Source organism: Lonchura striata, chromosome 19 (genome assembly GCF_046129695.1).
Source record: "Lonchura striata isolate bLonStr1 chromosome 19, bLonStr1.mat, whole genome shotgun sequence".
NCBI classification, from domain to species: Eukaryota; Metazoa; Chordata; class Aves; order Passeriformes; family Estrildidae; genus Lonchura; species Lonchura striata.
Window position 1 is genome coordinate 10,934,032 of NC_134621.1, and position 11,476 is coordinate 10,945,507.

Sequence of the window (11,476 nt, forward strand, 5' to 3'; positions counted from 1 at the left end):
AAAGTAAAATTAAAAGAAAAAAAAAAAAAGCCAAAACAACCTACACACTAACAGAAAACAAACCATTTCACAGCTGGAGAGGGGTGCTGGAGCAGGGTAGGACAGCTGTGTCCTCCAGGCACCACCACCCTGCTCTGAGTGGCCCCTGCAGCACCTGCCCGACCTGTCCTGGCTCCAATTTCACATTTCCCTTCCACTCCTGCAGCAGTGAAGCTCATGAGAGACGACTCATCACCCTGAGCTGGGCTCACAGGCCTAAGGACCTGCACTCGCTGCTCCTATTCTCGCTAACTCTGAATGCTCAAAAAATTATGTTGCCAAATCATTTTTTAACTAGTTTATTGAAATTAAAAAAAGACTTATAAAACTGAAGAGGAACGCTTAAGAGAACTTTACAGAAAGCAACAACTTGCTAACAAACAGATTAGGCAGTCGATTGGAATTGGACAGTTTGCAATCCTATAACACACATGTGGACTCCTCAGTCTCCTCTTGCCACGTACTTCAGAACCAACCAAAAAGAATCCTATAAAAATTGCTTCAAAGCCCCTTTTGCATTGCAATAGTGCAGCAAACCACAAGTAAACAATCTCCTGTTAACCTGTTATTTCAAATATAGACTGAAAAGGCAACAGGCAATTTTGTGCAATTCCATTTTAACAAACTTTGAAGTTGAAATATCAAATCTACACAGTGCTGTCCCTTCACAGAAGGCAGGGAGCTGCTGGATCATCATGTAGGGAGGCGTCCCCGGCTCTGTAGGCTGTGGAAGTGGGCTTCCTTCAGGATCTGGTTGATGTGGAAGTAAGGACCTTGGCTTAGTGCAGACTGCTCATGGAAAGGCTGGGAGGAGACAGGGCTGGATCCTGCAATCCTGGGGTTGAGGCTGGACTCTCCTCTGTCGGGGCTGTTGATGCTGCTGCTGCTACAGCTGCTGCTGCTGCTGCTGCTCCCACTGTCACTGCTGGAGGACTGGGACACACAGAGGTGAACAGCAACATCAGACACTGCTTCCTCACCCCGCAGAAGCAAGCCTTTAGCATAAATCCCTCCCTCCACATTTCCAGCCCGATGGACTGAATAAATCCACCTTGGCACGGAGAGGTTGTTGTTGCCCACACCAGTGTGACAGAGCTGAAGGGACAAGCCTTCACCCGGGGTTCAGTGACCTCCAGGGCGTTGGATTTCAATCCTCCCCAGTTAAACCCCTCAGCTCTGCCCCCAACCCCACGTTTGCACTAGTGAAGTTTGCTGGGGTGATCAGAGAATTGGAAAATAAAGAACATTCCCAGGGAGCTGCAGTGTCAGTGCAGGCAGGCAGGGCAGGGTTGGCACTTCTGCTCTTGCAGAGGTTTGAGGGAAGCACCATGCAAAGCACTTTCCTACAAGGCAATCCTAAAGTGAGATCTGAAGCATCCAAAGCAAGAGGCTGTGAGAAACAAACGCACACAACACCCAGCTGAAGTCTTTGAACACCACCATCAAGTACTCCTCTCCCAGTTAAGCACTCCATGGCAGTTAACTGGAAGTGCTCCATAGCAATTCCACACCAATTTACTTGATTTGGCAGTGAAAGAGCAACAGGCACTGAGGAATTGCTCATGCAGGAAAGACAACCCAGCATTTGACTGGGATAAGAGGCCAGGGCTCATTTGCCAGCATTTAGGACAACCACATTTCAAGGGAATGGCTGGAAGAGCATTTGTCATCACCATAAGGGATTCAAAGACATAAAACACCATTTTAAGGGCTGCTAAGGAAACGTTCCATTAGTTCCAGTTTTAGTTTGTGTGATCTGCTGGTCAGGACTGCAAATATTTGGGTGAGTCAATCAGCAAGTGGCTACTCTGCCACCCCATAAATGATTCATAAAAGCAGACAGAGTAAGTGACAGCAGCTAAAGAAAAATCGATATTTTTGTAAGGATTAAGCCACAAAGTCACAGCTTTGTGACCATATCAGAAGAGGACAAATTTCACTAAATCCTCAGGGATTTACCAGTCAGCACCACTTCCAGAAGGGCCTCCTCACCTGGAGTAAATCAGGAATGGTGCAAACGGCACCCAGCAGTGTGTTTGGAATAAATCAGGAATGGTGCAAACCAGCAGCTGTGCAGAGCCCGGGGAGGCACTGTGGATGTTTGGGTGGAACACAACACAACCCTCCCCTCCCCCGGCCCCGATCCACCATCGATCCTGACCATCCAACCCTGACAAACCCCTTTGTTTCGCTAAGCACCACAATCCCTTCAGCTCCCTGCGAGCACAGCAAGCCAAGCCCAGGGCCCCGGGCTGCGAGGAGAGAGAAACACACAGCGGGGTCATTGCCGAGGGAGCAGAGATGGAACCGCGGGAGCAACCAGCTCCTCTTCCTGCATCTAGAGAGGGAGAGAGCCCGCAGGACAGGGAGGAGTGGGGTGGTGCAGAGCAGCACAAAGAGTCACCCGCGATGCTGAGGGGTCAGGCAGCCTCGGAGAGAAACCCACCGCACAGGGCACTTTGTTTCCTTTTAGTCTGCGCTCCTTAGTGAGCTTCGTTACAGCCACCTTCTGCAAATCAAGGTAAAAATCCAAATCAGAACCTGGCCCCGCTCGCTGCTGCCGTTTCACATCCCAACGAATATTCTCCAGCTGTTAGCAGTGATTATTTTGTGCATCTCAAAGCTGGCAGTGTGTCCTGGGACGTGCTTCTGACACCTCAGGCTGGTGACAGATGGGGTTTGTCAGACCCTCTTTATTTCCAGTTCTCCAAGGCAAAGGTTCACTAGCACTGGCTCACCCCCCCATCACACGGAACACCTACCGTGTCCCCAGGCTGTGGTGCACATTCTGTAACGCATTTGGACTACAATCAGACAAGAAAAGAATCCTTAAAGTCATCAAGTCAGCAAGACAGGCATCAACAAAGCTTTACAGGGGCAAAGGAAAGCAGCCCGGTGATATTTATGAATGCTTTAACTATCAAAGGGCATCTTCAAGGTTTACTGGGCTCATTAACCCTTAACATCACACTTCAAGTTTTAAAACAAATGTCCTGTTAAATGTGTAGATCTGGGACAATCCCTTGGGACAGGAACTGGAGAAAAAGCCACTCAGCCCCTGCTACTCTCAACACCTTCCAAGAGGAGTTTAACAAAGCCACGATCTGGTTTTAGTTAGAACTGAAGAGCAGTCCTTCCCTGGATAGTGGGGGACAAGAACTTTGATTTGATCTCTGCCAAGAACCCGGCAGTGTTTCAATCCTGGCCAGAACAAAGACGAACTATGAGAAATTGGGGTTTGCAGAAGTTGTTCAGGAAGGAAAGGGTCAGCCAGAACACTCAGACTCGCTTCCTTCCCTGGAAAAACGAGAGCAAAGGGTTTGCACTGGTGATTCCCCAGGCTGCAGAACCTCAGCATTCCCAAGAGGGGGGTCCCCTTGGAGGATCCACTACAGCTTCTCCTGGTTAGATGTGGGGACAAGCAATGGATTTCTAACCCAATATAGGGCAAACACCACAGCTGACCTGGAAAAGGGAGGACAGGCTGAACAGGAAGTGAAATTCTGTGGCAAAGGCTCTGCCTCGCTAATGTTTAACCCTGGCTGCAGCTGCAGCCCCGTGGCTGTGCCTGCCCACGGACTGAGCCCAGGCCTGAGGGTTCTGTCACCCTCAGGGTGGCTGTACCCTGCGAGTGGCTTCTCCAGGAGCACCAGGAATGGCACATCCTCACAGCAACTGGCCAGAAAGCTGCACTGATGGAGACTGAAGAGACTCTGTTTCCATCCTGTGAAAGTCAGAAGTCAGGGGTGCTGCCTGTCCTGGGTAAAAGGAATCCAGAAGGAGAAAACAGCAAATCCTTTGGAATTGGATGTGATTTGGATGAGCAGTGGGACTCAAAATCAGGGACTGAGGGATAACATCACAGAAGGGCCCAGGTTTGAACTGCCACTAAGGAAAAACCTCCCTTCACCTCATTCTCCAGAGCAAAACACGGAAGACAAAAAAAAAAATGGGAAGAGATCCTGGCAAAAAACACTGCTTGATTACCATCAAGTTTAAAACACTGCTTGATTGCCATCAAGTTTAAAACACTGCTTGATTACCATCAAGTTTAAAACACTGCTTGATTGCCATCCCGATGCTGTGTTCTCAAAGAGGCCTGTTCTGGCCAGAGGGAACAGTCAGTTTGAACCAAAACATGCCAGAGGAATCAGGACTTTGGGTAATGTTTCACAAAAAGCAGGTGTGCGATGCTCGGTGATGAAAAGCGACTCTCACTTGGCTCTTGGAAGTCACAGATTGCTCCCATTCCCCTTTCCCAGGCAATATCCCAAAACAAGTGGGGATCTTTAACCAGCAAGAGGTGTCTTTGCAGACAGCAAAGTATCAGGAAGCTAAATCCAAGCGTTGCAAACTGGCTGAGACTTTCCAAGCGGCACCAATCGGAAGAACTCGTGCACAATGAGCATAAGGATTTCTCCCTTTGGCACAGGAAGTCCTTAACCAAATGTTGGAATAAAACAGATTTAATCTCGTGTCTTGAATTTCTGGGCATGCTCAGCTGAGGGATCCGACAAGAAAACAAGCCAAAAAAACAAAAAGAAAAAGCTCCATTCATCAGGAGAAAACACTGGGAATTCTGTTCCCGTGCTGTTTGAGAAGCTGTGTCCACACTCCTCAGCAGTGAGAGCTCCTCCCCGCCTCACACCAGCTTTAAAGTGTTAAAACCAGATTTTACCAGGCAAGTGCATGCAAGAAGCAGAGTCTGTGTTAGGCTGAGCAGTGACCTTGCCCTGGGTCAGCCATGCTCCCCCGCAGGAAACCAGGCCAGGGTTGATGTCACCCTGCTGTGTGGCCACTGCCAGCCCTGCTTTCAGTGGCTCTGCCCAAACTCCGGGTGTTTACACGACAAGCAAAGGTGCTTCTGCCACTCACCATCGGGGGGTTCTCCTGATATCCTTAATTTCATTACTCCCACTTCAATCCCTTGTTCCACACTAAATCCGTCCTCCTCCCGCCACAAAGCTGCTTTAGCCTGTAACTACCCTACGCACACGGAGGGCTCTGACCTGTTGGACAAGTGATTCAGTGTCAGACAGCAGCAAACCAGCGCTGCTGCTCCCCAGCACACCCCAAAAAATGCAAAGTCTCCCTCCTGAGAACACAGCAGCACGGGGCAGGTTCCATCCCAGAGGATTCCTTTGTGACAGACAGCAGCTCTTAGAGCATTTCCAGCAGTGTCCTGTCACGTACCCTACTTGTCCAGGCTAAGAGAGAGTCACTCTCACAACAGGAATGTAGAAGTAGCCATCAGAAACCATTTCCAGATTATAAAAGAGCTCCAAGTTGCACAGCAACTAAATGTTTTCTGCGAAGTACAGCTAACAGTTGAATAATTGAGTTAATTCCATAATAATTCAGACTGTAATTGCTCATTGCAATCCACCTTCAAAGTGAGGAGGCTTTAAAAAACCAAGGATACTTCCAAAACCTTCAAAGAAATTAATTTCATTAACTTCAGAGAGGAAGCCTCTGCTCTCTACCCTCTTTTCCATGCATGTTTTACAACACAAGGACATTGCTCACAGTGAATTTTCAGGTGATTCACCCAGGTAACATCTCAGAAAATCTGGCAGCACTTGGGAAATCAGCAATTTAAATTATTTTTTTCTAAGAAATTAAATCTCAAATTGCACAGAGAGAACAGCTGTCTGGTGAGGGGTAAGAAAACAAGAGTTTATCCCACATCCAGCAAAGAAATAATGGAAAATATGAGAAAATAACAATGAGTTTTGAGTCTGATTTAGCTGTGAACAAGTCTTGCTTAAACTGAGCAGCTCTATTAGGGCATTTTATTCCACATCAGATAAGGCCTGCCTGGAATGTGTTTTGTCTTTCTCCCACAAATAATCAGCTCACTGTGGGGAAAGGCAAAGTTGATGGTCAGGCAGAGTGAGCACCTCACAGCCCCTCAGCTCTGGGCACAGCCCAGCCCACACAGCAAAAACAAAAAGCAGGAAATCATTTCCCTGGGTGCTGTGAGGCAGGATTTGAAGTTTCTTCCCAGAAATATTCAGGCCAAGGATAAGCAGGCTCACTGGGAATGCTGATTTTTCCAAACTGATTTCTATCTCTGATGTCACCGAGTCAAACCTCACGACCTCAAACACAAAGCTAAGAAATCAAAATGCAAAAAAAAAAAAGCACAGGATATTCCAGCTGCTGCTGGAATGCAGGATGGGTTTGCCTGGGAAGGCTCTCACCTCAGTGTCCCACGAGTCCTGCAGGACAGTGCTCCTGCTGCTACGTTTGGTCTGGGGAACGTGGCCATCATCTTCATTGCCATTCCTCCTCCTCTTCCTGCAGGGAAAAGAAATGATCAGCTCACTGATCCACCTTCTGCTTCGTCCTCTGAAGGCACCCAAAAAAGGCAGGAACGCCTGATAAATGAATGCAGGATGTCTCCAGCCCCCTGAGCTGCTGGGGGCTCCCATATTCCCCTTTTAGCTGCAGCCTGAGGGCACAGAGAAAAGGATCTTGTTCCTCACAAGATGTTTCCTGCCACTATAAGGGACATGGATTAAAGCCAAACTCATTTAACAATTGCCAACTTTGCAGATATAAAAATAATCCCTGGGCTCAGAGTGACACCTGACAGGCTGGGGACAGCCCAGCCAATCTCCAATTATTCACCTGCTCACACCACCCCACAATGATTCTCTCCACTCTGACAGTGTTTGGAGTTGAGTCACACTCCAAAACAATCACATTTCCCATGCGGGAATAAGGTTTTGTCAGGAAACACCTCATGAAAACAAACTCCTCCCTGTTTCTGATGTGTTTACCATCCTCTGGTGACACTGCACTGTCTGGCATGGTGAGTACAAGCTTTAACCTAATTTCCATCCAAATCTTTGCGGGCATCGAAGCCAAGCAGAGTTTGGAGGAGTATAATGGGGTGGGGGCAGTGCTAATGCTCCCAGATTCGAGGAGATAAAGGGAAGACCTCAAAGCCCAGGCTGGACAGGACCTGGAACAGCCTGGGACAGTAGGAGGTGTCCCTGCCCGTGGTGGGGGTGGCACTGGATGAGCTGGGTCACTTCCGACCCCCGCCACTGTGCGATTCTGTGACACCAACACAGCGCAGCTGCTCCCCAGCAGCATCCCAGAATTCCTACACAAACATCAAACGATTCCTCCCCGCCCTACAAACACGACAAGTCAGCCAGGATCTCAGCAGCCTCCAAAAAAACACGGCACGGAGCTGTTTTGGTGTGCCTAAAATTAATCCGTGCTCGAATGAGTCAAAACAGACTGGAGGGAGGTATTTATAACTGGCTCCTTTCCGTGCAGCAGCCTCAGCTGCCGGGGTTTGGCCCACGCCTACAGCCCGAGCTGCCTCCCTGCTCCCCATCGCTGGGATCGCTCGCTGCCCATCTGCCCGGGAGCGCTGGGGAAGGGCTATTCCTGATTTCCCCCACGCTGCCTCTGGATCCCTCCTTTCAACCCCTGCAGTGACCTCGGCAGCCCGGAGGGGCTCGGGGCGCGCTGGGCCATGGAAGGTGTCCGTGCCCGTGGCAGGGGCGATACAGGACGGCCTTTAGGGTCCCTTCCACCGCATTCCCTGACCGCAGCATCCCCCAGCTCCCCCCGCTCCGCCGCCCCTCAGCTTCCGCCGAGAATCTCCCCCGAATCCCCCGCAGCCCCACGGAACCCTCCGAGCGCTCGGGGCCCGCTCTCCCCTCCCCGCCCCCGGGGCTGCCCCGAGCGGCCGGGCCCCCTCCCCTCAGCGCGGCCGCTCCTTCCCCGCCAGGCCCTCCGCACCTCTGTCTGGCTCCCCGCTCGCTGGGCAGCGGCTGCCGGCAGCTCATGGCGGGCGGGAGCGCGGCCCGGGGCGGGCCGGAGCGGCGCGGGGCGGAGGCCGCGGGGAGCGGCGGCAGCGCGGCCCGGCCCGGCCCGACCGCCGCTTCCGCCGCCTCGCCCGTGACGTCACTGCGCGCGCCCGGGGGCGGGGCCGCGCCTCTGTGACGGCGGCGGCGGGAGGCGCGGCGTTGTGACGTCACGGGGGGCCGGGCGGCGATGGCGGCGGCGGGGCCGGCGGCGGGAGCGGGGCTGGAGCTGTGCCCGCACTGCCGGCGGCCCTTCAAGCGGCTCCGCGCGCACCTCCCGCACTGCCGGGCAGCCCCGGCCCCCGGCAGCGCCGCGCCGCCCCTTCCCAGCCCGGCCCCGGGTCCCCGCCCGGCCCCCGGCAGCGGCCCCGGTGCAAGGAGCGGCTCCCGCGCGGTGCGGGACGTGGCCCGGAGCCTGGACCTGCGGCCCGAGGAGGTGCGGGACGTGCCCAGGAAGCTGCAGAAGGGGGTGAAGGTGGTGATCGAGAAGCACCGAGCCCGGGTGGTCCGGGAGAAGGAGCCGCGGAGCGCGGCGGGGAGCCGCGGGGAAGGGACGGAGCCCGGCCCCGCTCCCCACCCGCAGCGCCGCGAAACCGCCCCAAAATCCAAGAGCAAGGAGACGCGGAGCCGGGCAGCCCTGGGGAGCGCGACTGGGAGCTCCAAGGGAAAAGAAAGCAGCTTGACGGCAGCAAAGACACTTCAAGAACCCGCTGGCAGCACCAACAGCCCCGGTGACCTCGTCCAGCAGGAGGGAAGAGACAAATTTGGGACAGGGGGCGAGCGGGTGCGCCTGGAAGTTGGGGCGGGATCTGACCCCCCCGCGGGTGCTTTGCATCCCGGGACGCTCCATCTGTCCCTGGCGCTCGGAGCTGGCGGTCGGGGGACATCCAGAAATGAGCTCGGCCTGCGGGGGCCGCGGGCCGGCGGGGAGCGAGTGCCCGAGCCCGTCCCGAGCCCGGGCACAGCCCCGCAGCTGCCTCTGCTCCACACGCCCCAAACCCAGCGGCCCTGCTCGGGGCACGCCTCGGGCAGCAGCGCCAGGGCCGGCGCCGCGGGCTTGGAGTGGTTTCCAGACTTGTATCCCGATTGGGAAGGGCTGAGGATTTTTCCAGGGAAGCGTTTCCACGAGGATGTGAGGATCACGGCGGAGACACCCAAGGGTGGCTTGGCACAGGGGCACCAAGGTAACGAAAATCGCCCTGCTGGGATGTGCTGGAATGGCAGAGAAGGGGTAGGGAATGCTGGGCTTGCCCAGGGAAGGGTCCAGGAGAATCCAAGGAGGTTTCACTGCGCCTCCTCCAGCCTGCAAAGTCCACGTGTGATGTGATTATGGAGCCTTGGGCTGATGCAGCCCAAACTTGGTGGGAGAGGCGATTCCCTGTCCTTTTCCAAGCCCAAATCCCACATCCCATCCCAGCTCCCTGCTCCCCTGGCAGCACAGAGCCCCGCTGTGACTGTTTGTCACCCTGCAGGTCCCCTCTCGGAGAGGCCCCTGATGGAGGTGAGGCTGGGCGAGCTGCACTCCTGGATCAGCACCTGCAGCTTCTCTCCCCAGAGGCTGCTGGCAGCAGTGCAGAGAGGTGAGAATTCCTGGCTTTTGGGGCAAGTCCATCCCACCTCCCTGATTTACTCTGCTGGGCCAAGTAGCCAGCCTGGATCTTTACAAAGCACAAGTCATGGAATGATGGAAGGGTCCAGGAGGGACCATAAAGATGATCCAGTGGTCCATAAAGATGTCCCCACTGTCCCAGCTGGCTCCAAACTCCATCCAGCCTGGCCTTGGGCACTGCCAGGGATCCAGGGGCAGCCACAGCTCCTCTGGGCACCCCGTGCAGTGCCTGCCCTCCCTTACAAGGAACAATTCCTTCCCATCCATCATCCCAACATCTCATCTATCCCTGGGATAAACAAATATCCCCAACATTTTAGCTCTGTAAAGTTGCAGAGAAGCAGTGAATTCCCAAGAGCAGCCCATGATTTATCCCTCTCCTTTCTCTCCCAACAGCCTGGGGCAGTTATTGTGCCAAATACATCCACGTGAAGCAGGGAGGACCTGCTGGAATCTCCATGCTCCTGGCTGGGTACTGCCTGCTCAGCTATGGCTGGAACTATCAGCACCTCAGTAAGACTTCCTATTTCAGGAGTTCTTCCTTCTGCAACACTTGGAAAGTCTATTTAACATTCCTGTTAATTAAAGCTCCGGAATAACTGAAATAATTAAATTATTTAAACACTCCCCATTTAAGGCTTAATACCAGAGCTCAGAGAGCAGGATTCTCTAGGTGGGCAGAGGAATTTGGTTAATAAAAGTGCTGATAGCAGTTGCTGACTCACAGCTTCTCCCTGGAGAGCAGCAGCATTGTCAGGAGCACTTTGAAAAGCCCACACAGGGCAGAGGGAGGAGATGTTCCAACAGCAGCTGCGTTTCCTGACAGATGACAAGGGATCTGCTGCTGTTTGGGTGGTTCCCCCTGGCAGCACACAAACACAGAAGCTGCAGTCGGGCTCCTCACCCCAGCTGGAGCCCCCAAACAGATCCCTCTGCTGACACTGGAATGATTTTCTCCCTATTCTTCCAGAGCGGCACCGCTGGCGAAAATACCACTGAAGGAGCTGGAGCAGCACCCAGGGAACAGCCCCAGCTCTTGGGGAGGCAGCAGAGCACCCAGGACCAGGATCCCAGCAGGAATTCCCAGCAGCAGGGGCCTGGCTGGGGCTGGAGCTGAGGAGGAGCCCCTTTGCAGGTCGGCTTGTGTAGCAGAGAGGTGACAGGGACAGCATGTGGCCACCCCTCCTGGTCAGGCAGCTTTTCTTTGTGAAATGAGAAAGCATTAGAGGCACCCCGAGAAATCTGTGGGGGCAGGAGAGTTTCTGGAGGCAGCAGAGTCCCAGAGCAGCCTCCCCTGTTTGGGGCAGGGGACAGCACCTTGTCCTGAGCTGTCATTAGGGATGATTTCACAATTCCGCTGTAGCTGTGTGGGCTTCAACCCCAAGAACCATTCCCTTTAAATTCAGAGCTCTGCCCGGCCCAACCCAGTTTGTACTCGCCCCTTGTACTGGTGGGACTGGCCAGGACCTGTGTGAAGGCACTGGAGCAGCAGCTCAGACCACAGCACCCTAATTCCCTAATTCTGGGGAAGACAAATCCGTGGGATGAGCTGTTGTGCCCAAAGGGCAAAGCTGTGCCTGCAGCAGGCAAACCAGGGCAGCCAGGAGTGCTAGTTGGAGCCTGCCATTCCCAGACATGTCTGGGAAAGGGTTGCTCATGTTGCAAGCATGAAGGGCAAAAAAACAGTCAAGAATTAAAAAGTCTGAGCTCTTTATTCTGCAGAGTGTAGTAGTGCTGTGACAGAGGTGTTGCACCAAAAACTCTCACCAGCAATAAAAACCTGTGTGGATTTTGCTTTCCTGCTAGGGTTGTGATCTGAAAAGTGGTGTTTTGTGCCCCCTCCCCAAGGGATGAGCACATCCTCACCCCTGTGCCCAGGATGCTGGCACCAGCCAGTCCTGCACCCCTCCAAACCTTGGGAATGCTGCTGTTGCCCCGGCCTGCCCACAGCTGGCAGTGCCAGGGGGAGCAGCCAGCTGTGGCAAGTCCCGATTTTCAT

The 11,476-nt window shown here is 53.7% G+C and overlaps 2 protein-coding genes across 3 annotated transcripts; one reads left to right on the forward strand and one right to left on the reverse strand.

Moving 5' to 3' along the window:
- Nucleotides 1–322: 322 nt before the first annotated feature.
- VCF1 (VCP nuclear cofactor family member 1) lies at nucleotides 323–7,901 on the reverse strand. Of its 2 annotated transcripts, XM_021548513.1 has the most exons (4): nucleotides 7,804–7,901; nucleotides 6,243–6,339; nucleotides 2,486–2,548; nucleotides 323–972 (listed from the first exon to the last, which is right to left on the reverse strand). In XM_021548513.1, exons 1-4 carry the CDS (start codon nucleotides 7,848–7,850, stop codon nucleotides 733–735), a joined length of 447 nt encoding a protein of 148 aa, XP_021404188.1. In that variant the 5' UTR covers nucleotides 7,851–7,901; the 3' UTR covers nucleotides 323–732. The 2 variants fall into 2 exon arrangements, with proteins under 2 accessions (XP_021404188.1, XP_021404189.1); XM_021548514.2 differs by lacking the exon at nucleotides 2,486–2,548.
- A 157-nt stretch (nucleotides 7,902–8,058) lies between these two features.
- Nucleotides 8,059–11,282, forward strand: MTNAP1 (mitochondrial nucleoid associated protein 1). The gene is made up of 5 exons (XM_077787444.1): nucleotides 8,059–8,072; nucleotides 8,232–9,052; nucleotides 9,341–9,448; nucleotides 9,874–9,990; nucleotides 10,448–11,282. The coding sequence occupies exons 1-5, from the start codon at nucleotides 8,059–8,061 to the stop codon at nucleotides 10,474–10,476; spliced, it is 1,089 nt and encodes a 362-aa protein (XP_077643570.1). The 3' UTR covers nucleotides 10,477–11,282.
- Nucleotides 11,283–11,476: the final 194 nt, after the last annotated feature.